This window comes from Ornithodoros turicata, chromosome 6 (genome assembly GCF_037126465.1).
Source record: "Ornithodoros turicata isolate Travis chromosome 6, ASM3712646v1, whole genome shotgun sequence".
In the NCBI taxonomy this organism is placed as follows: domain Eukaryota; kingdom Metazoa; phylum Arthropoda; class Arachnida; order Ixodida; family Argasidae; genus Ornithodoros; species Ornithodoros turicata.
In genome coordinates, this window is record NC_088206.1 from 61349349 (window position 1) to 61377296 (window position 27948).

General features: G+C 45.3%; 3 protein-coding genes across 12 annotated transcripts; 1 reads left to right on the forward strand and 2 right to left on the reverse strand.

Moving 5' to 3' along the window:
* Positions 1 to 8041, reverse strand: LOC135396889 (zinc transporter 6-like). 3 transcript variants are annotated; one of them, XM_064628110.1, is made up of 14 exons: positions 8002 to 8041; positions 5077 to 5126; positions 4916 to 5002; positions 4182 to 4266; positions 4050 to 4092; positions 3722 to 3787; positions 3581 to 3661; positions 3479 to 3514; positions 3272 to 3415; positions 2413 to 2532; positions 2223 to 2325; positions 2025 to 2141; positions 621 to 725; positions 1 to 557 (listed from the first exon to the last, which is right to left on the reverse strand). In XM_064628110.1, exons 1-14 carry the CDS (start codon positions 8024 to 8026, stop codon positions 345 to 347), a joined length of 1275 nt encoding a protein of 424 aa, XP_064484180.1. In that variant the 5' UTR covers positions 8027 to 8041; the 3' UTR covers positions 1 to 344. The 3 variants fall into 3 exon arrangements, with proteins under 3 accessions (XP_064484180.1, XP_064484183.1, XP_064484182.1); XM_064628113.1 differs by lacking the exon at positions 8002 to 8041 and adding an exon at positions 5715 to 5735; XM_064628112.1 differs by lacking the exon at positions 8002 to 8041 and adding an exon at positions 5423 to 5528.
* LOC135396890 (uncharacterized) lies at positions 7762 to 12620 on the forward strand. 2 transcript variants are annotated; one of them, XM_064628114.1, is made up of 5 exons: positions 7762 to 8195; positions 8750 to 8925; positions 8993 to 9201; positions 9871 to 10041; positions 12508 to 12620. In XM_064628114.1, the coding sequence occupies exons 1-4, from the start codon at positions 8025 to 8027 to the stop codon at positions 10011 to 10013; spliced, it is 699 nt and encodes a 232-aa protein (XP_064484184.1). In that variant the 5' UTR covers positions 7762 to 8024; the 3' UTR covers positions 10014 to 10041; positions 12508 to 12620. The 2 variants fall into 2 exon arrangements, with proteins under 2 accessions (XP_064484184.1, XP_064484185.1); XM_064628115.1 differs by having other exon boundaries at positions 7762 to 7941; positions 8008 to 8195; positions 9871 to 12620.
* LOC135396887 (synaptotagmin-14-like) lies at positions 12615 to 27818 on the reverse strand. 7 transcript variants are annotated; one of them, XR_010423562.1, is made up of 13 exons: positions 27708 to 27818; positions 27132 to 27299; positions 26877 to 27035; positions 25969 to 26234; positions 24885 to 25061; positions 24692 to 24803; positions 23151 to 23308; positions 22896 to 23085; positions 20243 to 20358; positions 20008 to 20172; positions 18744 to 18840; positions 14340 to 14399; positions 12615 to 12729 (listed from the first exon to the last, which is right to left on the reverse strand). XR_010423562.1 is itself a non-coding variant. In XM_064628109.1 (11 exons), exons 1-11 carry the CDS (start codon positions 27721 to 27723, stop codon positions 18808 to 18810), a joined length of 1560 nt encoding a protein of 519 aa, XP_064484179.1. In that variant the 5' UTR covers positions 27724 to 27818; the 3' UTR covers positions 12615 to 18807. The 7 variants fall into 7 exon arrangements, 1 of the variants encoding a protein (XP_064484179.1); XR_010423561.1 differs by having other exon boundaries at positions 12615 to 14059; XR_010423558.1 differs by having other exon boundaries at positions 12615 to 14399.
* Positions 27819 to 27948: the final 130 nt, after the last annotated feature.

The following is a 27948-nucleotide window of genomic DNA, read 5'->3' on the forward strand; positions in this document are numbered from 1 at the left end:
TATTCTCACTCTCTTTACATTAGCCATTTCTTTTACACTTCACTCAAACGTGCTGTCTCAGACGGTATGTACAACAGTTCAAAATAAAGATCACATAGTACGACAAAGGGCACTATATAAATCTCTCGTCGTGTCACAGACATATTCTAATTGCGTCCCAGTTTCCTGGCAAGCTTTCAGAAGCTGCCAACACACATAACACTCCTGAGAGACGACCACCCAAAGGAATGTTAAACACTGCCGTGACTCAGTAGGGGTTCCTGTGGGCGTCGTGGATGAAAGCTTGCTGATTTCAGCACGACGATGATTGGAACACAAACTTTTTCTGAGCATTGGCAAGAGTTCTAGTGACCATGATGTCCAGAGCTGTTAGCGTGGGGAATCGTGTAACTGGTCGGCAGCGGAAGCTGCTGCATGAGATCCAGATTAGGAGTCATATTTAAAATGGACGAAGAAATCTGGCGTTTTGGATTTTCCGAGCTAGAATCCGAGTCCGGTGGCACGTAGGGCCGATGGAACGACGTCGACGACGTCCAAGCCCATTCGTCTTTAAATACCTATAACGGATAAAATGGCAGCGTGAAATAAGGTGGTAGCAACATGAACTTCTGTTGACGTACCTGAACTGTGAGCTCCGAAACTAGGTTGGAGAGTCTGTCGACAATGTGAGCCAGAACAAGTTGCTCACTGGCATCGCGACGGACCCGCACGTGAACAGAGCCCGCCTAGAAAGTTTTACGCCATTTCAAGTTCACTTGGATGCGACCCTCAATCAGTCAGACCGGTCAATTCAGTCAATTTCAGAAGCTTATGCATCAGCGTGAATGTGCAGAAAAGCAGGGAATAGTAACAGAAATTCTAACAGAAAGGGAAGCTGTATATTGAAGCTGCTAACAAAAACGAGCGCAACAGCATAGGAAGAACAATGGGGAATCTTAAAGGTTCGTCCGAGGCTCGCTTGTCCCAATCTGCGTAACGCATGATCAAAACGCTCCCCACAATGTTTTCATGCTCGCCAGGGCAATCAACAGGATGAAGACGTGTTTCTATACAATTTCTAAATTCTGGGAGATGTACAAGATTTCATTCGAGCAAGCTTGCTTGTGAGGTTTGTATGCGTGGGCCTGAAGCAGCACTTGGGCATAAGGGGCTGCTGACAAATTGAAAGTCTTGTATCAGAAATGGTAGGTGGAACCAAAATATTTCAGTAACGAAAATGGAAATGGTAATTTAAATATATCCGTTAGCCTTCCCTGAAGAGAAGTCTAATAGTGTCATCTGTACAGGTTCTATTGGTCATAAAAAGTCCAGCGTGTGCACTTTTTTGGTGACGGTCAACGAGTTGTAGTGGCAGATCAGAAAAAAAATTTCTACCAATACTTTTGAAGGGTTACACACAGGTAATTGCAGTCCCCTAGTACATTTTTATGAGTAAGTTTTGTTTGGACATCCACTCTACGAAGTATTTGCTAAGAACATAGTAGTAAATGTTTAGACCACATATGTTTCATCTGTAGAGGAGGTGGTGTCCCTCTACACGAGTCCTGATCGGCGATGATGGAATGTCGCAGCGGTTCTACACATCTAGTTGTTCTACACAGTTGTTCTACACAGTAGTTGTTCTACACATCTAACCTGTCACAAAAGAAAATCTACTTGTGTGAAAATTATGGGGTCGAGATTACAGACCCATATGGAATTCTTGCCACGTACTACAGGCAATTCTATCAAATTTTAGTCAAAAGAAATTCGATATGTTGAATTGAACTCCGATATCTGCAAAGCTAAAGTAACGTTTTCTTGCCAGAATCAAGAAGTGCATTGCAGATTTACGCAAATCCACCACGAAATACACTACCTAGGGCAATAGTAACAGCTGTGGGGAAGAAAATGTGCAATATGTTTGCCGAAGATAAATACGTTCGCCCAATAATTTCGGTAGGTTTTCCCACTGATTTTTCTGACACCTTAGGCGAAACGCCCTCTATAGTAAACAGGAGCAATACGAAGGCTGCATTACGAACCAATACTCCAAATGACACAGTCCAGAAGCATTCGTGACGAAATTCCAGCACCCCATCGAGAGTGGATGCTTCACGGAGGCACTTATCTAACTGACCAATCACGTGTGGCGGAGCCGTCTGCAACGAAAACAAAATTGAGAGATTGTTACATTCAAGTTCTGCCAACACTACACTGACACAAAGAGAACCCTTCCTTACCTGGAGCAAAATTTTGGCGCAGTATATTGTCATGGGATACATGGTGATGCAGATCATCAGAGCAATTGTGACGGCTGCTGAGGTGTCCGCCGTGTGGTACTGGCTAATGAGCACAAAATTTGATGGTGTTACAATGTAATTGCACTTTAATAGAACTTTCTATGGGACAAAGTAAAAATGAACGGCTCACTAGATCTCAATAAAGAAGTGGGCCAGAAGCACTACGCCGCATGCAGCCGAACCAAGCAGCATCAGCGGGTTGAGTCGCGGAAGCAGAATGCGCGAAAGTCCAGGGACAATACGGCACACGCTGAAGACAAAACAATATTATGCTTCAACATGGAGTCATCCACGGCAAGGTGTAGAAAAGGCTTCGTGTGGACAAGTATCAGGGCCCTGTGTTTTCGGGTTTTATGTTATTTTTGAAAATCGGGGGGGGGGGGGGGGGGGGTATAAATCGGGTGTTACATCAGAGGCCGTGAAACAGGGTAAAATCTGGCAACATCGGGTGGAAACACAGATTTTCGGGTGAAAAATTTAAAGAAAAGGAGTGCTTCTCATGTTTCACATGAACATGATATGCGGAACATAGTATCCTCTAGTGCCAGTATTGGTGGCAGAATTTGCACTTTGACGAGTTTGCTTTCTGGTCTTTTAGGGTTTTACCCCAAGTAACGACGATGCAAGTCGGGGGTAAAAACGGGTTTTACAGTGTCTTACCCTAATACATGTGGCCAGAGCCATAGCGAAGGGAGGGCGAGAGGGGCAGCCGCCCCGGGTGCCCTCGCCAGAGAGGGCGCCAAACGGCAGGCCCTGGCAAGTTGTTTGTACAGTATAAAGCAGGAATTAAGAGAATTTGAAGTTATGATCGCGGCAGTGTGAATGAGCATTTTATTTTCTTTGTTTACAGAGCTTCTGACTGCAGTGAGAGAGAGAGAGGGGGGGACGCTTCACGTTTACCCTGTCCCGGGCGCAAACTCGCCTCACAACGGTTCTGCACAGGGCCCTATGTACTATAACCCACATCTAGTGCGGCGCACAATGTTTACCTCTGGCTCACTTCAGCAACATGTTCTTGAAGCCAGCTGGAGCTTGAAGCAGCGATCACGTGGGCAAGAGACGCTCGGTTTGTAGTGTACGTCACGACAGTGTGGCACACAAATGCCACAACGGCTGCTGGTATAGTGCGACCCCTGAGATTGCCACAAAGAAATTATTCACAGCACAGGTCTGACCGTGGAAGTATCGGAGCTTACGTGTGAACCTGAGGCTGCTGAATGATCCTCTCAATACTGCAGAAATAAAGGCATTAGTCTTAGCCTAACGTGTGCTTGTCTTTCTGCTCGCATAAAACGCACCTTTCTTTGATAATGAAGAAAGATCCCAACTGCGCCAAGATGGTCGTTGCAAAAATAGCGAGGACTTCGAAGCGGTTGTACCTTTGCAAAAAGAGGGCATTTTAATTGTGTTGAAGAAAGCAGTCAAGAAGTAATGCATACCCAAAGCTGAATGTAGAATTTGCCTTCTGCTGCAAGACCCATAGGCTGAGGAGGCAGTTTCCCAGACTGAAATGTAAAGTATTCAGTCATGTTGCGTACCTTACTTGGTGTTATGCATGCATGGAGGTCGATATTGGGGCAAGACTCAATTATGGACAGTTTTTGCTTGTATCTCATTCAACAATCTCTACAGACTTTCATACCTAAATATCGCCTAATACCTTTGGTGTTAATAACATTGTAACTGACAAAAGGCACGAAAATACAGCATTAACGAAAACATCACACAAACGATCATTAATAATAATATACCGCTGCAAAGACTCACCAGGCTAAGTCAAATACAGTAAGATACGCCAATGCATGTACGGCTGCAGACAAGAGGAGGAGGGTTAACAGTTGGACTGCTAGAATGTTAGGGCAGTGCTAACACTAAAAAAGTGTGTCAGAATGTGCTTACCTATGCTGCGCGATGAACGGCTCCAGTATATTAGTAAGCTACAGCATACAATGTTGAAAACTGCAAGCCATAATGTTGCTTTTGCCTGTGGTTGAAAGAACCAGAGGATACACAAAGTAACACATGTGACAGAATACAGGGTGTTCATGCTAACTGTGGACACAGCTTTATAAAATTGAAAAATAATGTATTTTCTTTTTCTATTACAATAGACGGCGATATATTCCTGGTCAAGTGGGGCCACCTCATGGCCGCACGAGTAGCCTCATCGGTCGTTGACTAACAGACTTTTTAATTATGCAAGATTAAAATTCAGCACAACGACAACACCCGGTCTTTTCGGTGCATGGACACCATTGCCCAAAGGAGCGTGCCAATACGTTGCAAAGAAATGGCCCCTCAAGACACAACAGGGTTGGAGCCTGCAGATCCCGATCAGACTTGAACAGTGGACAATAAATGGGGAGGAGGCATTAAAGAAAGACGACAGCCAGCAAAGGTATGAACGAAGGGGACACACTGTTGTGTAACCTGATGCAATGCTTAGAATGAAAAATCCATCAAAGTTTGTCAGAAAAACTCGAAAAAAACGTGTGTGTATGAAAGAACGAGATGGGGGTTTCAAACGTCTGAGGCATTATATGTAGAGCATTTCTGTATTGTGCCTGCTGGGTCATTATTGTGTCGAAGAAAGCATGCTCGTCCGCTGGTCCCCATGTACCATACATACACACCCGTGAGTCCTTCGTGACATGCTGGAACTCCCGCAGGACACAGGCGAGCGGTGTAAGTGACGGCTTCTTGAATGGACGGAACATACCCTTCAAAGGAAACAAATGATGTTACTAGTGTATCACCTAGCACGGTAGAGAGCCCATAAATCATATGCGCTTACCTGTGGCAGCTCATCTCGGGAGTTTGTCTGCGAAACCCGCTGCCTAATATCTAAAAAGTGTGACACTTGAATCAGACTAAACTAGCTCGAGAGAGTAAACTAAGAGTATTCTTGGAGAATTAAGATAATACACTGCACGAATACCACACGCGTTGTATTTCTTATATGCTAAATTGTCGTAGTTTACTGATCATATTCTTCATTTTCCGAGTTTACATTTGCAAATAAGCTCTTGTGCATTCTGTTACTACCGAGGACGTTAGTTCCTCGCCGGTTTAAAGCATGGTTTTACGGAGCAGACGAACAGAATAAGAAACAAGTGCAATGTCTGAAACATCTTCGTTACCATCCATAAGTTTCCAACGTGTAAAAATAGGAGCACATCAACAATCCGCGCCAACACAGTAGCAGACGTAAACAAGACCTGAAGCAGAACCCGTTGTAACATTTTAGTAGCAACTTTTTGTATCGTATTTATGAACTTATTAAAGATTTAGGTAGCATACCAACATAAAGGATGTATGAATTGAAATTACTCTAAAGGGTTATTTGAGCCTCCGTATGCAGATGGACGTTACGTGTCGCGTTTTCTGCTTCGAGATAGCGGGTGCTCTTTTAGCGCCAAGTTTAAATCGTACTTGCGGTGCTTCAAAAAATGCATTCCCAGTGCAGTGTCTTTTCCAGAATTTAGTAGCATTTCAAGAGGTTTCTTGAACCTGTAGTCCTTGCACCGTGTGGTGTCACAACCAAACCGACGGTTAAGCTCCCGGTTTCTGAGGGAAGCAGCCTTGGAAGCAGCGCGAGCCGTTTGGAACACCAGCGTATGCCTTAGATTTCACAACCAGAGGCGTGTGTCAAAGAAAATGTTTAGATTCATTTCTATGGCAATTCATTACATCCATTCATTCAATGCGCTCGAAGCAGTCAACGACGGTGTCCGTGTCTGGCCTGGCGAAGTCTGCGTACGCCGACTGCGGAAGCATATAACGAATATGAAAATAAAGACCTATCTACTTCAAACATATTCATCTGTTCTCGATATCCTCAAACTACCACATGATTAGAGTCCTGCATGACCCGCACGTTACTGCGGGTCCAGATTTTTGGTATTGTGTGGATAGCCGGGTCGGGTGCGGATGTCGACCAGGAACGGCTCAGACCAAGACCTCCTAGATAGCAGAAGGCCTGCGCCCTACGTCACGCACGGGATCCTGCGTGAGCTTTGCGAGCTTCCGCGAGCTTTTTCTCTTGTTCGCTCTTTCATTTACGTCATAGCAGCATTAACAGTTGTGGCAACAGGCCTCCCTGTGCGACGTAGTGGGCAAGCCTACTATCTAAGAGGTGTCAATTGGACGCAGGGATTTCCCTACACCCCCCTCAAGGGGAGTGTACACCCTCCCTGCATTTTTGCAACAACCCCCCCCCCCCCCCCCTGAAATTTCTCAGGTGACTCCACCCAGCCCGGCCACCAACACGTTCTGGTAGTGAGTCCGGCGCAGCGAATTACATCCTGTGCTGTCAAACTTTGGCTGTAGGACCACAGCATGCAGATGATCGTACCATGCATTTGTCCAAAATCATTTGAAAGTGACTGTTCAATGCATATATTACGCGCATATACGAGCAAAAATGCGTGCGGGCACGCAAACTCAATGTGGATCATCAAGAACCATTTGCGCCCAACTCAATCAAGCAAGGTATTCTGCTTTTCTCGTCTAAGGTTTTCACCGTTGGTTGCAAGATATTCATTGAGCTTCGTGAGGCAAGGTGCTAGTCTTTTTCTTTGTCGGTCGTGTGATTATGCATCTTCATGTTGAAACGCCGTTCATAATGAATCTGTATTATAATGCACTGTGTTCTAACGTAATAACATGTACAAATAAAACGTGAAAGCTGTGCAGATATGTCACCATTGTGCCACGATTGTTTCCGTGTCTAAGAAAAATTCCGTAAATGGAACCTTCACCAAGCATACCCCCCTTTAAAAGCTCAGCCCCCCAGCAGTGAATTTCTGGGGAAATCACTGATCGGAACTCTGTACACTGGAGTATCAGCTACTATTGAGCTAAATGGGGGGGGGGGGGGGGGGGGGGTCTGCCAGTGTTACGATATAGTCCGGTGTGCAGTAGGGTTGACCTTTGTCCCCCGCTCTCTATGCCATGGTCTTTACTCCGCCTTTGTTGTCTCTTGCAACTTCACTTCCTACGCGCATGCTCAAGCTGATGTGGATCGGAGAAAAGCAATCCAGTTTCAATCCCGCTTCGGGTGACGCAGACGCCACTGCAGGAGCGGGTGAACTTTTGAAGATATGCGGGTTACGGGTCGGGTGCGGGTAGTGCACCTGCAGGTACGGCTCGCATGCGGGTCCAGAAATTCCGACCCCAGGACTCTACATATGTGACTCTTCACGCTACCTATAAGAAAATAATTCCAGTGTCGACAACGAAGTGACTGACAGTCGCCATGGCATTTAGCGGGAACGAACACAGATTTGCAGACCTGCTTGTGAAAGGAGGGAAGCACGTGGAGGAGAGATCGGATTGTCGCCAGAAGTTCTCAGTCGGCTTTTGCGAAAGCATTTTTGTGAATTTATCAGTTGCTTTGATGTTTCAAGTCTCCGGCGAAACATCAAAACCTACGTAACCAGAATGCCCTACGATTAACAGCTTGCCGATGAACTTCTGACATCGCCCGGAGAACCCGGCACATAACTCCACCCCTGTGTGATACCGGCTTCCAAGCTTCCTACCACGCCTCTTCCTGAACTGCGGGGGGTTCTCACAAACACCGGCAAAACCTATAACTCTGCTGCATCAAATGATTATGCATTGCTCCGAGCTACAAACTCGTTCTCGCCAATTGCACGTGCGGGGCAATGTCCTAGCACCCCTTTCGTACCGCGTCCTCAACTGACCAACACTTTACTTGCAGACGACGCCGAAGCAGTCATGGTGGCGCGAACGCTGTTCCTCGGAGCCTTCGCACTGATATTACGTCTAGACGATGTCCATGGACATGCCAAGCTCGTCGAACCACCGGCGAGGAACGCGATGTGGAGGTTTGGTTACGACACCCCCGAGGATTTGGACGACGCTGGACTTTACTGCGGAGGATTTTCTGTGAGTGAGACCCGTCGTCTAACGTGCCTGCGCTTGAAACGCCATTGAAATGCGAAAGGTTTCGATCCCCGTAGTACAAAATGTATATTTTTTTCTCATTTGTTTGCCTCTTTATAAAACACGTGCCTCAAAACTTGTAAATCTTGAGATTTTTTAATATTTGTTTTAGGATTATCAACATTCGTAGCGTCCTCTCTGTAATGCTTGAATTACTGAAGAGGTAACTTTGGTTGTTCTGACAGGTTTCTGTTTAGCACAACTATAAATTATTTTCGTGCCTTCGCTTTTATTTATATCCCATATAGCTTCAACAATATCACTTCTACACTATATAGAGATGGAGCAAAATTCCGGAAAATATGAACTGAAAGAACACTACCTTCCGCACATATAAGCATTCGATTGTTTTCTATAATGTTGAGCATTCTTGCAGGGAGACGCTTCTTACAGCTATAATCAAGGAGCACTTTTCGTTACGAGCAGTATCTCAGAACTATTCCGACTGCCCCTTTAATAACCAATTCGAGAAGTTTAAAAGGAACCCGTTCCTGCAGACACAATGGAAGAAAAACGGTGGACGGTGTGGTCCCTGTGGCGACGCCTTCTCCCATCCCACTCCCCGGCCCCACGAGACTGGAGGACTGTACGGGAAAAACATCACCGTTCGGACTTACCCACCAGATGCCGACGTTGACGTCGTTGTAGACATCACTTCAAATCACATGGGGTGGTACGTATAATGTCACTCACCGAATACATAATCACAACCAAGTACGTGGCTCTTCTATTTTCTTCAGGTTCCAATTCTCTCTGTGCCAACGTGACAGCGTCAACCAACTGGAGACGGAAGATTGCTTCCACTACCACTTGCCCATCCTCACCGAGGAAGGCGCAGTGTACCGCTACGTGCTGCCCACATCACGCGGCGGGCTCTACCTTTTCAAAGTGAAGCTTCCTCGGGACGTCACATGCAATCATTGCATTCTTCGTTGGGAGTGGATTGCAGGTATGCTTTCCACACTTGAACTGTTCGAGAGTTCAGGGGGTATCAAAAAATTAATTACGAATCTTGTGTCACTGCAGACTAAATCTCGTGTCTTCAGAACCTTTCAATTTATGCAATAAGTCAATTATTCAATATTCAATTTATCCCACTGCAATCCATGTGCAATCTATGTAAGGCACAAGTAGTGCAACATCATAGGGTACCCAATCTTCAATGTGTCTTGCAACATTGCTCCCCGAAGGTAGAGTTCCCTCTCCTCACTGCAGCTGCTGACAGACTTCAAACGTTGGGTGAGCAGCAGAGACACTCCAGCTGTTGCCAGGAAAGAGACTCAAGCATTCAGATAATCAAAATCCGTGGAGTTTTGTAACTTTTTTCAAAAATTCGAACACTGATGACACTGACACTAATGAACGCTGATGACATTTATATTTCGTGTAAGCCCCACATATAAAGCAGGACATTTACAGTATGCTAGTGTGCAAAGTTCTACTCTCCAACGCATTAAACTTATTTTAACCTTAATGCATTAACCTTATCACACACTCAACAGAAAGCACAACCAACCAACTTTGCTTCCTTGTATTTTAATTTGCGTAGACTATTGATGCAGCTGCATTGCCTGCACGTAATCACACTAAGGACAAAAAATATTCTGCTACAACCCAGGCCATACTGTTGGAAGATGCAAGGATGGCAAGCAGAGACTCGGCTGCGGACCCCAGGAGACCTATCGAAACTGTGCCGACATTGCCATTCGTTCTGGGGGTGGAGTGAGGGGGCCTCTCGCTGCCAATGGTCTTGAGAAATGAAGAAACGCTGACAGTGTCTTAATTTATGGTAGGTCTTGTACCAGTGTCGCACGGACACAAAAAATGACATCAAGTGCAGTGCTTTAAAGTCATTTGTGCAGTGCCACATAGAGAGCTTCAATTACGTTTGTCTCAAACTTAACAAACTTGTGCTTTGTGCAAACTTGTGTGAACACCTTGTGTTCGCGTCTGCTTGGGGTCCTGTATTACCCCTTGCGTTTTGAGTAGAGACGGGACGAATCCAGAATTTGCCGAATCCAAATCCAACGAAGGTTCCGCAAATCCACGAATCTAAGATCTTTTGAACCCTTTCTTTAAAAAAAAGAGTTCAAAAAGCCAGGAAAAAAAAAAACACTTCTACTGAAAGGTGTTTTGAAGCAGAATTTTTGAACAAATTACATAATAGTTCACTTTGAGGAAAAACATACCCGTATGTTCTTCCCAAGCATAACTTATTTAATATGTTGTTCACCAACTACAGGAAATACATAAATTCTCGAGTCTGAATTTTTTTCCATAGAACAAAAGAAACAATCAAAAGCAAAACTGTGTTACTTTTAAACTTGTAATGTCGGAGCTTTATGCTGTGGTTTTGGCAAACTCCGGAGGCACCTCTTTCAAAAAGAAATAAACAAACAGGGCTGGCGGATTCGAAGGATTCGATTCGCTGTCTTGGGCACTGGAATTCGGATTCCCGAATTTCGAATCCCTGCCCAGGGTTTGCAGATTCAGTTGGACCATCCCTAGTTTTGAGCAAAACAAAAGGATGCATGTAGTAGCTTTGGAGGGAGATATTTCGTAGCTGAAAGGTTACAGGTATACCACAACCTGTGTCAAGAGTTTGTGGCGGAGTTTCAGATTATACGCCATTTCTTGCTTAATGGGTTCGCCACAATTCCTTCGCCCATGGAATGCCTACTATTGCTCCCATTGTTTGCGTAGAGTAACAATCTTAGCTTGAATGAAACCGCTTTCTACTCTAAAACACGGGACTGTTTCTTTTCACGAAAAACATTATGATTGTTACGAACAACCTCAGGATAAGAGTTGCCGATATTTCAAACAGAGTGTGTTCTTCAGCTGGGCCCGGAGGAACGGCCTTTGTTCAAAATATCTGCGGTTCTTGCCTTAACATTTCCTCACTGGCTCGAAAGATTTTTTTTCCTTTCTACATTATGGTTATCCTGAATTTATGCTGACAAAACCACAAAAAGACATACGCTGATGTCAAGCACAGATGCAATTGTTTTATGAATTATAGCGACCTATGCTGAAAGCAGCTGGTATTAAAACATATTAAAACAGGTCCACCAAAAAAATCAATTAGAACACATTTCAAAATGTTAGATACATTTTCAACCTGCAAGCTACGTTTCACCATGTAAAAATATTTTGCCGCAACATCTTCACAGCGTTTGATGTTATTAAAAAGGATGTGTGGCACATAATGGCATTCAAGATCTGAATGACAGCAGATGTCATTTTTTGTGGCCGTGTGACACTGGTATTCCATGCACATTGACAACATGTGTAGCGTACAAGTGCCCTTCTCCAGTGGCAATGGCACTTTCTACTAAGTTATTCTGTTTGTAGCACATCAGAGCTAGAACGGTTAAAGGTGGTGCCCGGACAAAACACGCAGCTGAACTGAAGGTGTGATCGGAATAGTGGGTGCCTGAAATACGTGTAATTGGAATATTTCATTTATGAACAGTCGGAAACATTAGAAAATGAATTTAATCGTTTTTTCCTGCCAGCTGCGCGCTCCTGGATGAATTCAGGCAACGGTGTGCGGATCATGTCACTGGAGGCATATGAAGGCAGGCTGTCCGTCACAAAATGCAGTGTTCCGACTCGCAACCTGCTGGCAAACAGTCGCTAGAAACACCTGTGTCCGTGCTTTTCCGTGGTATCGGATTGTAACTAGATCCTGAAGTTTTAGGGTTTAACCCGATTCTTCTTCCCCGAATTGAAGGTCTCCTCTTTAGGGTGAAGCCCGATTTTTACCTGGCAAATTGCCCTCACTGAGACGTCTGTAGGAATGCACACTAACTTGTTTGGCAGCAAATGCAGTTACATCACCATTTGTACCAAATCAGTACAGTTCGTTTGAGTAAATGAGCCCAATTTCTCCCCGAATTTAGCATACTGGAAGTTTTTTCACCCGAATTCGCATGAATTTAGAGCACATTTTAATTTACCCGATTTTTACCCCCCAAATTTAGAAGAAAAAAAAATTCCCGAAAACTTCAGGTTCTAATTGTAACCAGCCTGGCGATGCAGTCAGCTGAGCGATTGGGAATCTCGCCGGCAATGCCAGCGGAAGAGGCGGAGCAGGGAAGGGCCAGTTCGAGCTGTCAGGTTGTTTCAAATTCGATGTTTTTTATGTTTTATTAAAAAAAAAAAAAAACTGTGTGAATTTTGCGAAACTTTTTGTGTTTTCTTCTTGGAAGGAATCTCCAAGTGGATATCACATTTACGTTACAATTTCCAGATTCCTCACGGACACCACCTTTAAGTGTAGCAGAACTTGTGCTTGAAGAGGTGTTGACTGGAAGTGATTTGTCGTTACACAGGAGGTATATAAAAAAAAACACACAATGATGACTCAGCTCCTTCATTTTTATTCATGCATTTATTGAATGTACACGAATGCTCGCATCCACCTGAAGAAAGCCATTATCCGCATGCACAGGAGTTAGCGGTCGTTGGATGTCTCATGCCATGCAGAAAGAAACAAAATATTCTCTACAGCACTACTTCAACGAAAGGTGAAAAGTAGAACTGTGCGAATAGCAAAATTTCCATTGCAAATAGTTTTCGAATACAGTCAAACTCCTTTACAGCGAACACCTTTTTAACGAAAATACCACTACAGCAAATTTTTTTGCGGTCCCGCTGGAGCCTTCTAGGTCCAATAATGTACATCCTTTTTAACGAAAATACCTTTATTGCAAATTTTTTTAGCTGTCCCCTGAGTTTCGTTGTAAAGGAGTTTGACTGTATTCGACTTGCACTGCGAATCGAATCCGAATAATATCTTCAGACGAATTGAATTCGAATAATCAGAAAAGGCCAGATTCGAATAATTTTAAATACTTCATGGCGAAATATTTTGTGGTGTTGTGCTCATTCGATGAAGTTCTGCTCCGAACTTGTGAGCCTTTTCACCCAGCATAACAAATCTGTGAGGGAAGGGTCCCTCCGTGTGGTGTATGGTAGACTGCATCAGTGGGATGAACTGCACTGACAGTTAGTCAACATGTTCCATGCATCTGCTTTGTGTGCATCTCACTTCTATGTTTACATTGTGAATTTCCTGTACCCCTTTTTAAAATAGAAACTGCACATATTTCGAACTGTTATTGAATATAACACTGAAAGTTGGGAGTACACTTACTGGAACACTAACATCCCCGAGTACAGTGTTGACCATGAGCTCACAGAAGGTGTAGACTTTAGTGAGAGAATATTGTAAACAGTGTAAAGCAGGCTTCCACCAACACTTGAGCGTAATGAGGTGACACCGACTAGAACACTGCACGGGCTCTGGCTTACCCGAAAGCGCGGCCCGGAGTAAAGCTTCCTTTTTGCGGGCCTGGGCTGGGCTTGGCTGGGCTCGGGCTTCACCATTATGGGTCCGGGTCGGGCCCGGGCCCATACATTGCCGGGCTTAGGTCAGTCTCGAGCCTATGTTATCCCTCTGTTAGACAGCCACAGTCATATTTTACAGCCTGATACACCTGACCGGGCCGGGTATACTACAAATTTATCGGGCCGGGCTTGGACCGAGAAACTTGGGATCTTTTATGCTTGGGCCGGGGCCGTACATTAAGGGAAGGCTGGGCCAGGCCTGAAACTGCAGCCCGTGCAGTGCTCTAACACCGACTTGCAGAATGGAGCCGTGGACCAAGAGAACAGTAGCAGAACAGTAGTGGTGTCGTGAAGTGGGCTTCACGTAGCTCTTAGATGTAATGAGGCGAAGTGCACTTGCAGAATGGCGATAGCAATACCTCCCATGAGTACTATTTAAAATTTTTTGAATACTGAAAATAGGTTGGGAATAGCATCAGATATTTGTTTCATACTCGAAATTTCAAATATTCGCACAGCTCTAGTGAGGAGTGAAGTAATGGTAGATATAACCATCTACTTTGCCTATTAAATGCATGTTTTTTTGTTCGATGCGACAGAAGAAACAGAAATGGGGTCAAATATTTATCAATCAACAAATACTAGATCCCTTTGCATGGAAGTGTCCAGCTTACCACTGACTAAACCACGAAAGATAACCAAGCAAAGAAAAGGAACTGAAATCGTACATACCAAACTGAAGACAGGAAGCCTGCAAAAACATAATGCCGAGGGAAGAACTGAAAACCAAGGCTATAAGAAAAAAAGAAAGGAAATGGAAAATATTATTTTCTGTCACAATCACTCAATGGTAGCACACCAGTACGCTCTGGTTTGGCTTTTAATTAACAACATTTACAATATGTACACTCATGTTCACATATACAGAATTGATGTAACGGGGGATATAGCAGTTCGATATGAACATCCATGGATCACATTGTTTTGTAAAGATTTTAAAAAGCAAGTTTATAGCACGCTTTGCAAAATATGGGATGCTTTTTTTAGGTACACGGAATGATACGCAACCTCGCGTCTTGCTGCGTGAAATCCGCAGTATGTAGAAACGTGCTCTCCAAGTTCCTTTCTCTATCAGTGTTCTCTACCAGTGAAATGTAATTGATGCTGCAAGGTACTGTGGGCATTTCTTCACTTCGGATGTAACAGCCAAGGCATGACATTAAACTGATGGGGCCCTTAAGGAATACGTTTGGGGTCCGACTTTTTCGCGTTAAATGTAACTCGGGATGAAATAGGGTGGTATTGATGCATTCAGGTGCTGTTGGGTTATTTTCGTTCTTGCTGTCCAGCAAGCAGACGACAGTTTAAGGTGTACGCATGCTTGGTCGTAGATGCAGTCTTTGCGAATTATAATTAGAAGCACCACATGTTACAACATCACATGTGCTTCGTATGGTTTCTTGTTGCACCGAAATATTATTTACATCAGACATATATCCAGCTTTCTACTAAATAGTGGAAGTGGTACAACGTGATACAGTGGTTGTAATTCAGGGAGAAATCAGGTTTAACCCAAATTGGTCCAAAATTGATTTGGGAGGGAATAGTGAATGCGATAACGTGATTGGAATTCAGGGAGGAATCAGGTTTAAGGTGGATTCACTTCTTAAGTCATCTGTGGGAAATTTCTGTTCACAGGGTTCTCGTAAACCTCGCTAAATTTCTACACAATACAGGTACCGGGGATACACGATCTAGGGAATGACATATTTTTTAAGGCCTGACGCGACTCACTGATTCACTGAATTTTCAATACATGGGAGTCTATGGGAGATGCAACAAAATCGCTTCTCTTGGCACACCCGTCCGCGATATTTGGGCCAAAACGATGTCATTCCCTAGAGTAACAGTCGGGGAATTGATTGCAATCAAGAAATTCGACAAGCTTACTGCAGTTTTCCAGATCCCTGCGAATGAAAATAATGGCTCTGTCGTTTCCTATCACGTTCTGCACCGATTACATTACTTCCTCAAAGCGCGGAAGGAACGAAAAGCGAAGAAAACAATCTCGTGACGGTGCAGCCAACTCTCTCCGGAAGCAAACGTTCACTAGACCGCAATGAGTCTGCCTTAAACCAGAAGAGTCAGACCCTACCCATGCACATTGAGATTACGCAGCACGACAGGTGTTTTTGCTTCAGGCATTCAAATACCTCCTAAAATTGTGCAATTTGTTACAAAGTGTAGAAGACATTTTGAATAACTAAATGTGCAGGGTACGCGTGAAAGGTGCTATACACTTCCCAGCTCACAGAGAGGGCATAACAAAGTGTACTTCAAAAGTATGCATCAACCTGCAGTCACGCGACCTGTCAGCGTGTGGCTCTCAAATGCCAGGTTACCATCGGAAGAAGGTAAAGTTGAATACAATGTGTGCACCTGCCACAGCAGCGAACCCCGACACGCAAGAGATAAAGGACCCCATAACAAGCGATAGGCTACATGCGGGTTCCAGTGCTGCTGTTTCGTGACCCATTTGACTTGCGACAAAAGCAAGCAGCAAAACAACGTTTCAGGGAAAAAAATCCATTTCCTCACGACGCAAAGTGATTTCAGTTTACATACACCACACAACCAAATGGAGCCATCAATTAATAGCGCCAAATTATGTGTACATGTATTTTAGGGGCATGTGTTTCTTGGGGGCACTTGCGGTTCCCACGCTTTCGTCTTCTTTTTTTTCTTTTTTTCCGCGTTCCGCCACTTTTACTTTCGAAAGTCCACTTGCTTCCCGCCTACAAGGTCGAAATTTCATTTTAATAAAGTTGACTTGCCACCCACTCTACGCCGTGGCCGCCTACATCTCTATACTTTATCATTCACTTCAGTTACGTACCGCCAAATCTAGCGGATTTGGGCTCGTGCCGGGCAACGGTCTCTGGCGACAAGCAACAAATATCTACGGGGAGTAGATGCAAGATTTTGTAGCCGCGACAGAGCTTTTTTTGTCGCTCGTGTGGCGGCGCTGGCATAGATTTTGTCGCTTGTAGCGTGTCGCTGTCACTTGTCGCCTGTCATGGGGTCCGCGCTTAAGGGCACAAAGGGGTCTCAAGTACAGCTGACAGGTTTCTCCCTTTCCGAGTAAGTAACTTTAGTTTGTATGTCAAATCTCTTTGTCGTGTGTCCTCGTCCATCACTGAACTATTAGAGAGCTTTAGAATAGAGTGAGTGCGAATAGGGGATCCGAAACGCAGTACAGAAGGATACGAATGCACATTGGTGACTTCGTTGACTACTGTCATGTTCAGCGACGTAGCCTTGGTTTTGCCCGCCGTTAACGGTGGTACTAGGGTCGCAATAATTAGGCAAACACCACAGTACATTGCAGCAGTACAGTAGTACCTGTTTTGCCTTGTCCATTTACATTTCTTAACTCAACAGGAGACAAAAGTCTGTCACCGTAACAAGATAGTTGCTTACTATTCAATAACCGACACCACTGATAACGTTCGGGGGGCCTCGCAGACCCTGTAAAAATTCTGGAATTACTCAGATACAACAAGAAATATTATATATGTATATATATAATCTTAGTATGTTTACGCTCACCCCTCGGGGCATCAAATTAAAGAGAGAGGATCTCTCCCACAGACCACACATAAGATTGTCAGAACCAACTTTTTTTTTTTTTTACTGATTTCTTCAATGTTTTTTTAGTAACAAGCATTCGCAGCAGCGGTACCTGTGCCGCACCAATGGAACACGTATACAAACGGTGCACGAGGGTATAACCAGAAAATACTTTCATCAACATCAACATGTTGAGATAGAAAAAACAGTGAAGCGTACAAGATGTACGTACAGGATTCCATCCAAAACGTGAGTGTCATGGAATTATGTATAAGGAAAAAACGTGCACTAGGGGTCTCCCATTCTACTTGGCACCCTCTTGGCAAGACACGGACAAGTGAATACTAACTATACTTCCCCAATTGGTACAGCTTAGTGTGCATGCTCATGTGGTAGAAACCGAGCCATTTCTAGTCTACTACCAGCTTTGAACATACTGTAAAGCAGTAGGTGTGCAATCATCCGAAAGCACTTCAACGATTTTCCTCCCAATTGCAGAAATCAAAATTGAAAACTACAGGCAACACTGTGTCGGAGGTGCCACCAACTTAGCGTTGCTCGTCAAGTACGGCAGAAAAATGACGTTGCATGCGCACAACACTGGATCTAAGTTGTCTAGGTGTCGGCTACATAGCCATCAGGAGCAGCAAGTAATTCTCAGGGACATAGGTCACTGAATTGGGGGTTGCTTCCCAACAGACGTCAATGTGCCCTTGTAAAAAATATATTGAGTGCCTTGTCATGTGTAACTTGTTCTGCTGGGTTTAAGCAGTAAACTGTTAATCTATGCCTCTAACACAAACTGCCTCTCTGCGATACTTTTAAAGTCATTTAAGAGTGATTTGTTATCTGGCTGATCAGTTCTTTGAAAACTTTGCTGTCAGAGCAACATTTATGCAATTTAATATCCAGTTCAAAACAACAGCTGTACCAAGCCACGCCTAGCCAAGCTTCCCCAGTTATGAACTACGTCACTCCTACGAGCTGTTTGGTTCAGGGCAAAAGCTGTGAGGGCACAATCCACTACTTGACTTTGGATTTGGCTAAGCCTACTTGGACGAGTCTAAAATTACTCTAAAGCGCCCTCCCTGCAGTAAGCTATCACAGGAACGCGAGGTATGCCATGCTGGTAACGATCCAAGCAATCTGAGAAGAAAGAAAACTTTCCCTACAATATCACTACTCGGGTAAGCCTTTGTTTCTTTTGTTGTTGTTTTTCTGCATAAGCATGACAACACGTACGATGCTCGGAATGTCTCGCGGCATTAAAAGACGCTCTAATTTTCTATGTGCCACGCACCTTTGCCAAAAGATGTCCTCTCCAACTCCGCACCCGTGAAACCAACAAGAACTTTGGGGATAGGCACACACACCAACAGGTTAGGAGCTTGTGAGCATGAAAACGAAGAGTCCCCGCCAAACGCTCCCCACGGCTGCCTGCTTTGGCCTCGTAGCTTCAAAGTGGAATTGCTCTCTCCTTGTATCGACTTGGGGGGAGCATCTTACCCAGTGCAGTTTGCTGGCGTGATGATGAAGTAGTGTCCGCAATCACGTGTGACTTCTGTTTGTCTTAGGTTTCCAGTAGAACGTGCCACCGACACACCTGCGACAAAACAGTTTTCGCTATGGGTACCTCGGTTTCCCTGAAAACGAGCTAGTAACACCGACGGCAAGCGAAAAAGATGCCTGGCGAATACGTAAACGATTATCTGAACTTCGAGACGTTCATATTGTGACGTGATCGTGATACAGACGTCGCTGTGCGTTAAGTTCCGACACGTAGCAGTAAGCGTTTTTGCGAGGCAGCTTCTAATTCTTTTTGCGAGCATATCGTTTTTGTAGCCGTCACTTCTTCCGCGAATTTTGGATGCTAACTCAATTGTAAAAAATAAACAAAACAACTCTAAATTCTCTGAAAACAACAATCTCTGAAAAACACTCTCCAAATAGGACAAGAAATAAACTATAGACCGGGAAAAATAGACTCTGAATACCCGGAACCCTGCTGTATGTCACTGCATCACCCAGTGGTTCATCCTGATATACTGTGCCTTTTGTGCATTAAACTTACACCTAAGATGAACTACATGTTCTTAAATAAGGCTCCTGATAAAACATTGTTACACATTATGGCTGGTTCACACTGCTACATTTTCGTGCGTTACGGACCCGGCACGGCACGGTTGTCACGGCAACGAAGCACTGCGAAGCCAATAGCACACGCACTGCAAGAGTTGAACTCGACCGAACTCCATGCAGTACGGGTTACCTCCGGCTATGCAGCTGACCAATCTATGCCTGTTCTGACCAATCTGACCAATGAGCGAAGGCGCACTACGCAAGAGCATCACTGCTCTGCTGTCACAGTTGCTTTTCCAACATGGCTGCCGCCGTTGAAAGCACGTTGACGAAACAAGAAGCTCTAATTGCTCCGTATGCCGCAGATACACTCCAATACAACTCAAAGTTCCGCCGACCAGATCACTGTTCATAGCTGTCTGTAGAGTGGAGGTGTGATTGGTCAAATGGAAGCACCTTCCGTATCAACAGCGCATGTGTCTGAGCGGCATGTCTTACAACAACCGCCTCCGCACAGGATCCGTACCGTAACCACAACAGAGAGAAGTTGCAGTGTGAACCAGGCATTATTTTTGTGGGAGGCTGGTGTGGAGAAACCATATATAGACCAGGCACCACTTTTGGGTGGGACCGCTGTGCTACTGCTGTGCAACAACACTGTGCTGTTGCAATCAAGTGAAATGGAAAATACCTGCTCGCCCTTGTTCTCTCTCATGTCATTCCAATGCGAGAGTTCCTCCTCTCCCGAACTGTTTAGGCCAAGGGAGAACCAGCCGATCATCTCTTTACGCTTCATGGACCTTTTGTTGTACACGGATACCATGAGTGTCACGTCTGGCAGTTGGAACAGTGCAACCTGCATCACAGAATCGTCACGGATTTTAAACAAGACTGCGGACCCTCTCCATTATATCACCCGTACACACCTGAAAGACAAACGTTTCCTTGAACAGTGGGTTGGGTTGGCCTCGACGGACAGACGTCTTGCTGCGTGCTATCTCTTGCCCACTTGATGACATCAGGGACAGCTTCACAAAAGTATCTGAAAAAGCAGTGAAAAAAACTATTTTTGGATGCTCCATTGAGAGACCAGAACCAAACAAAAGATTCTGTATATGTGATTTACCTGCGTGTTCCACATTAGAGCACTGTACAGACCGCGTTCTTAGGCCCAGGCCCGGCCCGGCATTCCTTAAATTTGCCGGGCCCGGCCCAACCCGACGGCTACGTACCTAGCCCAGGCCCGGCCCAAGCTCAAAAAATTCTAGGTTTCTCGGCACAGGCCCTGCCAGAGCCCTAAAAATTTATAGCCTACCCGGGCCCGGCCCAGTGTATCAGGCTAAAATTTGAATGTGGCAAACTAACAGAGGGGTAACACAGGCTCGAACCCGACTTAGGTCCGGGCCAGGCCCGGGCCCATAATGGTCAAACCCGGGCCAAGCGCAGGCCCGCAAAAAGAAGGCTTTACCCGGCCCAGCCAGTGCTCTATTCCACGTAACAGTTCAAGTGTAGGTCCCACTACAGATCCACTCACATATGATGTGTCTTCGCCAGTGGTTCTCAACCATAGGTGTGTTGCAAAGAATGCATTACTTTTTTCTTTTTTTTGGGGGGGGGGGGGGGGCAGCTACCGGTCAACAAGCACACTAACTATTGCACCACACTGGCAGTTCGTCAATACATTGTGCAGCAATACCTAAAAAACGAAGGACACACTGCAATTTCATACCGATGTCCGCAAAAGCGATCTCCAGACACTACTGCTTGTAGCCACGTATCTTTGACACGACAAGAGTTATGCGGCATGGTGGAACTGATCTTCCAGCAGCTTCTTTACATATCTGGATGCTTTTAATGAAGGTTTCATGCAAAGGAAACCAGTCTTCGGTACGTGGTTGAGCACGCTGTGTAAAACGGACAATCTTCTGCACAGAAACATCCACCATGTGGACCCAGGGAAGGTGCAGGGAAAAGGGAGAGCAGAGTCTGATATGTGTGCACAGTAGTGCTGCACAACACCAGGACCACGGACCATGACTTTGTGCAGATTACTCCTGCACCTGCAATGCGCCACTCTCCACTCACTGCTAGACTGTGCTCAGTGCGTGCGGTTCAGTCCAGCCTTGCGGACCAGGCATGGAAAAAAGAATTTAGCTTCATCAGCATGCGAGGACTTCGCATATCCCAGAAATGTCTCTGTAGAACAGAAAGGGTCCACGGATCCCCATTTTAGAAATGTTGGTTTTTGGGGCGGAGCAACGTCCTGAATTCAGGGGGACCCCACATCCCAAATCCATCCCCCGCCGCCGCCACCACCAATTCATGCCCGGGTCCCAAAACTTCGACGCAGTCTCAATGTCAAAAAGTGGCAAACGCTTTATTGTTTTTGTCTTGTATGGATTGAATGTAGATTGCATTTTTGCATATGAATGTCTCAGTATACAGAATAAGAAGATACGACGACAGAAAAATAGGCGATGTCAAGTTGCCAGTGATGAGTAGATCAAAGAGTGATACTGTATAAGTAGTAATTTTCGCGAGGACCTATTTTTCGCGAAATTCGCGAAGCCCCATATTTCGCGAATTTAAAGTCCCGCGAAATATTCGAACCAATGACAGAAAAATACGTGAATGAAATCTGTAAGAAGTTTGGCCCAGGACGCTGAGGCAACTTATGTACACAGAGTTTCTTACGCTATTACACGGCATTGCCTCGCAAAGTGTTCAGTTCGCCGCTGCATCTCGAGACTGTAGTCTAGCCCTCAAGTACGAATCCCGCGCGGATGTAGGCGTCCCGCGAGTCCAGTTCCTTGCAAGCCTGGATCATCCAGAAAGCGTTTATGCATTCTGCCACATGGATAGGCCTTTGTAAAAGTTGCCGCATCACTATCAAGTGCCAATCGCACCTGCTCGATGCGATGACAAGAATGACGGGAGACAGGGCAGTTCGGCAATGACACAGATACAAGCTGAGTAGGACCCCCTAATCGCAACCCTTACAGTCGGAAGTGCTCAAAAGGAAAACAAATTGAACGAGTTACCCACTGGCGATACCTTTTATTGGCTTCTTCCAGGAAGTTCAAGGTGGATGGTCCCTAAGATGCATGGCGGACGCAGCGCGGTACCGCGAATTTAAGGTTCCGCGAATAATTGCCTGATCCTGGCTTCTCACAAATTCGCGAATTATCGAGCCCGCGAATTTAACCACTTATACAGTATTAAACGATAGGAGCAATGCTTGCTCCTACCTTGCTTGCTCCTACCGTTTAATATCACTCTTTGATATACAGAATAACAACTAACACACACCACGCAAGCCCCGTCTCTGACTGTATCACGGCATCCCAGAGATGCTGGCAAATTTGATCGATTCAGGAAAGAGGCTTATCGCATCTTATTCGCATGCGGCACCTGAGATGACACTTTGGCGCCTCACCTCCATGGGAATTTTGCGCCCCCCTCACAAAGTCAGGGGCTCTACAGTAACCCCCGTAACCCCCCCCTTCCGCCGACCCTGGTCGGTTTACACGATTTCATTCTAACATCCGCTCCAAAACACAGATGCAGTTGGCAACCTACCTGGAGCACGATTGATGGCAACGTTGCGAAAATGGCTCCCTTTTATGACTTCCGTCGCGAGTCGACCGGTGGTGCCGTTGTAGGCCAGGCCCAACAAAAGTTCGGGCAGACCACCGTGCTGCATTGACTGCGTGGACCCAGTTGAGTCCGACCGAGCCAGGCTCGAGATTTCTGACCTGGAGTCAGAGTGCTAGAGAAAACAAACGTCCAGCACGCTATCACGAATGTCAACTCCACTTCGGCGTGTTTTCTTACCGCAAGGTTGGAGCGTGGTTCCAACACAAGCCAGTGTGTGGTCGCAGTGTCGAAGCTGAGACAGGAAAACGGTACCATCGTCTCACCAACAAGGTGCTCTCGTCTCATTCGTTCGCATCCATAAAGTCTGACACGCAGCCCCATGGTGTTGACCTCCTCTGCAAATGGTCTACTTTTAACACTAGCGCACGTATGCCAGCTCAGGGGCAAGGCAGCAACACTACATAAACTCCTCAGGCAACTTTTTTGCAATGCAACTTAAGTTACACATTTACAATGTGAAGACTTGACAGGCAGCTTTCCTCCACAACAGTTAAGGCAGGTTTAAAAGTGCGACTTGAGGGATCACTGAAAATTGCCACTTTTGAGAAATATTTTAGCAAGTGTTGCGAGGGAAGTTTAAGTTAGCTTAATAATTTTGAGCTTTAGCTCGACCAGCTGACACCGTAGAAAAAGGTCATCACATGGTCGACTATGTTACGTCTGGGTACTAGATTTCATCCAGAATTACAATTTTCAGGACAGTTCTAGCACAAATATATTCATCAATGAAATATAAACAAAATACAGAAGCAGACACTGAAGATTTTGTTTCTGCTTCTGTATTTTGTTTATGTGATCTACAGGACTTGACTCCCCTCTTCGTGTACGCTTCTATCAATGAAATATGTGAAACACACATCAAAGGTAACATTTAGAGGGGGGGTGCAAACTTTTGCCGTTACAAGTGATGGCAAGTCTGAGTTTCCTGGTGGAGCAAAGCTAGCCAGCACATAGTTTGCAGTCAGAGTCTCACGAACTACAACTGAGCGCCTGGTTTGCTTACTTACCCCTTTTGCTTACTATTCAGCAATAAGCACACCTTTGTGCGTGGTATTCGACATAATTAGATTCGCTATTATTTGAAGATCTTACTATTCTATTTGTATTTGATTCGAACCCAAAAATCACTATTTGCAGAGCTTTAAGCATTGCATCATTGCATTGTTAAGCTTGGCATTCATCATAGTGGCCAGTAGTGTATTTGTAATAGTGGAGGCCACATTTGTTGCTGAAGTGTCACACTTGGCACAGTTTTACACAACATGCAAGGCGAATGGTGCTGCAAGAATGGCAACTCATCTAACTTAAAATTCCAATGCCTGCTTTCTTCTCCGTGCCTGCTTGCTTCTCTTACGACACGAAAATCAAGTGCCAACGCAAGGGAACACATAAAGATATGGAGTCTTTTATCGTATGTAAGATTGGTATAATTTTTATGTATCACAATTATTATAAAGCATCTGCACGTCCACCATAACGAATAAATAGGTTTCTCTCATAAACTTCACCAGTTGAGGGTCTGCAGTCATACTGCAACTCGTTACATTTACAAAGTAACTTGGAAACTTCAAGTTCGTTCTTATAACTTTTAGCCTCGTTAGTAACTTAGCTACAGTTTTTGCACCGTAACTTGACCTGCAAGGAATTCCTGCTGTTGAGTAATTAACTTCCACAATACAAAAGGAAGCCCCAAGGACCGCACCATGAAACACGCTCACCGGGGCATATCCTCGAAAAAACAAACTTCTCGTCGAATCGAGTGTCATCGGCGCTCGGCCGAATTCGAGTCTTGTATTTTTGCCGTTTATGAGGCAGAAGTAAGAGGCGAACCTACGAGCAAAAAACGTTCCACTTCAGTGTTTGTCACTCCTCTGGACAAGGTATAATACAGATGGTGAACGAGGAGCTTACCTGCACGTTGTTTGCACCACCGCGCTCCTTGCTGGGCAGGTCGTGCGCTCGTAGCACCGCGACTGTCAGTTTCCGTGTCGCTGCACTGTACGAGAAGCCAACCTCCAGAGCTCCACACCGAGTTGTGCTGCCAACGCATTGCAACTCTTCTACTGCCAGATCCAAGAGCATTGGCTCCTACGGAGATTTAAGAGAACGAAACATTCAGCACTTTTGTGTGACAAACAACACGTCCTTGTGGACCTCGTCTCTTCTTGTTTGTAAACCCTCTTTGGCCCACACTTCGGCAGTACTCTGATTACTAAGGCAAAATGAAAAAGAACAAAAGGGAATGCCAGAAAAGTTTGCGTTTCCAGCTCCCGCATCATGAGCTTCTTGCGGACTCTTGATACTTTAAAGGAACAAGCAAGTGACATTTAGCATTGACAGAAAACCCTGGTTCGTTCGTGACGTCATCACCACTTGGGCTTTCTGGAGGAGTCGATGGGTTTCTTGTGGGTGTGCACGTCAAAGACCACTCTCGCACACAACAGATCAGCTAGGTAGGATCATCGTTCTTGCTCAGGAGCACATGTTAACCATTGCACAATATGCTGCAGCCAAAAACAACATACTTGTGGAGGAGGTCTTCACTATTCCTTTAAATACCAAATGTGAGTACAGTGAAACTCCTTTACAGCGAACACCTTTTTAACGAAAATACCACTACAGCAAATTTTTTCCCGCTGGAGCCCTATAGGTCCAATAATGGACATCCTTTTTAACGAAAATACCTTTACTGCGAATTTTTTTTGCTGTCCCCTGAGGTAAGTTGAGAAGGCATCCTTCCTTTATAAGTCGCTAATGTAAACCAAAATGCAACATGCTTCAGTGAAAAGACAGAATCAGAATTAAAATTTCACCCGGAAGTTTGAAACATCACTCAAATTGGACCCGTTGAAAGTGTTGCCTATCACTTTCCACCGCCAGATGCACAAAATAGAACCTTTCATTCTCACTACCTATGGCAAAGTAAGAAGAATGCCTGGCTCCCTACCCATAAGAGAAATAAAAGGAAGTTGTATGGATGACATCACAAACTCACATCTGCAGCAGACGATATTGGTGAATCATCTCCTGCAGCAAGAAATGCCCCATTCTCATACTGCAATTGCTGAGCCTGTGTTGTGAGTGTTCCATGCATGGATGATGTCACTCCAGCGGCTTCATCTCCAGATTCGGGTCCGCTAGATCCGTCGGAGCCACCTGCGGCCGGTGCTCCTCCGCCGCGAGCATGTCCTCTCTCAACGAGAGACGCCAAGTCTGAGCGTGTGCCTCCGCCTTTACTGCTGCTAGCAGCGGGTCTTGATCCTGGCAGAAAAAGAGTGTGAATATAAAAGCAATCACAGTTGTGTTTGTTGACTTTGCATTTATATTATTACCGTAATTTCACGCGTATAAGCTGCACCGCAGATAAGCCGCAGGACGCGTTTTTTGGGACGTTTTGAAAATTTTCTGGCAGATAAGCCGCACCCGCAGATAAGCCGCGGGCAATACGAGACGACTGATTTGTGCGACAAAGGAGAGAAGGCCATAAACCCTGTGGTCCATACTCCGGGATCGGCACAGTGTACAACAGAGGAGGTCAGTTCTGGAGTTCTACCAAGATCGGATTGTGCCCTTGTCGGATGTTTTTCGTGGGCTGATGGGTCAGTGATCTTCCAGAAGACGTGAATCACTGTCGCCACTTTCCTTAAAGCTGCTTGGGGGAATGCACCAGGAAGATCAATCTACTCGAATGTGGACCCGTCCCTGTTACGCACTGTTCGTGCATCGGCAGGGCAGTGCTGTTCCAGAGACACTGTTGGCCCTTTCGTTAAAATCGGCGTATGCGGAAAATACCAGGAAAAAATAGTCATCAGATAAGCCGCACCGGTGGATAAGCCGCAGGGCGCCCGTGAGAAAAAAAAAATCGCGGATAAGCCGCGGCTAATACGCGTGAAAATACGGTACCTGTGGAAGAATCCGTTGGTAGAACGCCGCTGCAAGAAGCACGTTTAGCTGCTGAGGACAGAAATCCACTTTGAGTACTGGCGGAGTGATGTAGGTGCTGAATCATTTCTTCATCACTGTCAGTTGAAGATTCGACATCTTCATATGCAAACGCAGCACCTGCAGTAGACCAAGTACGCACTCCATTAATGGTATGCACATGCTGCAATGTCTGCAACGGTTCAGCAGGATGAAAGTTTTTACGATTGCCCTTACCTAAGTCTTTAGTTACTTTCTTTTCGTGTGGGGTTGTGGTAACGTCGCAGCACGGAAATCCGCCAACCGTTGTAAAACAGAGCTTCTTGTTGAGATACAGGTAGAAGACAACCAGAACAACTAAAATCATCCCTACAGCTCCCAAAAATGCTGTTGCTTCCGTTGGCACTGTCAAAGAATAAAATGCGTGAACCACGAGTATAAGCTTACGTCATGCACGATCAAACGGCAAGACTCAATTCTGCGTAGCCTTTCGTTTGTTCTCTGTATTGCAACTTATGCTTCTCTAGGCGCACGACAGGCACGATTTACAACTCCCACCTATCGTTACGTCGCTAACAATACAGGTCTTGTTGTTGAGATGACTCCGCTAATATAACCAAACGACACCATTGAGAACGTGCAACGCGAAGTCAAACAGCACGAAAAAAGAAAACAGCTTTCTACCGTCTGCTTATAATCCCTACGACATTGCTTAACCCTAACCGCGCAAAACATATCGCACTCAGGAATGCAAGGCTTCCTGTTTTGCAATGGGATACTCGGCCTTCGCAGCGGAAACGATAAGGAACGCACCGGTAAGCATCTTCATGTTGGCAAGCAGTTCCAAGAATGTAATATAGACCTCCACAATCAAGATGTTTTGGGAAGCATCGACCACTACGACCACTGACAAGCCTTGATGCAATGGCGATCAGCTGGTCCAAACGAAAGCGAAACTGGTTGTGGTAGACAGAAGTGAAAGAGCGCAGGCAAGCTGGTGCATACTGAGAAACAGTGGATTTAGTTCCCGCCAAAATTACGTGCGGATTTGTGC

Excerpts from the sequence above, each read along its gene's own strand:
- LOC135396890 (XM_064628114.1), top strand. The coding sequence starts at position 8,025 with ATGGTGGCGCGAACGCTGTTCCTCGGAGCCTTCGCACTGATATTACGT. Across the intron at positions 8,196-8,749 it reads TTTACTGCGGAGGATTTTCT|ACACAATGGAAGAAAAACGG; the intron begins GTGAGTGAGACC and ends CCGTTCCTGCAG. Across the intron at positions 9,202-9,870 it reads TCGTTGGGAGTGGATTGCAG|GCCATACTGTTGGAAGATGC; the intron begins GTATGCTTTCCA and ends GCTACAACCCAG.
- LOC135396889 (XM_064628110.1), bottom strand. The coding sequence starts at position 8,026 with ATGACTGCTTCGGCGTCGTCTGCAA. Across the intron at positions 4,093-4,181 it reads CCGTTCATCGCGCAGCATAG|CCGTACATGCATTGGCGTAT; the intron begins GTAAGCACATTC and ends TCTTGTCTGCAG. Across the intron at positions 3,515-3,580 it reads TTCTTCATTATCAAAGAAAG|TATTGAGAGGATCATTCAGC; the intron begins GTGCGTTTTATG and ends TTATTTCTGCAG.
- LOC135396887 (XM_064628109.1), bottom strand. Across the intron at positions 25,062-25,968 it reads CAATATCGTCTGCTGCAGAT|GAGCCAATGCTCTTGGATCT; the intron begins GTGAGTTTGTGA and ends AAATCTCCGTAG. Across the intron at positions 20,173-20,242 it reads AGGAAACGTTTGTCTTTCAG|GTTGCACTGTTCCAACTGCC; the intron begins GTGTGTACGGGT and ends TCTGTGATGCAG.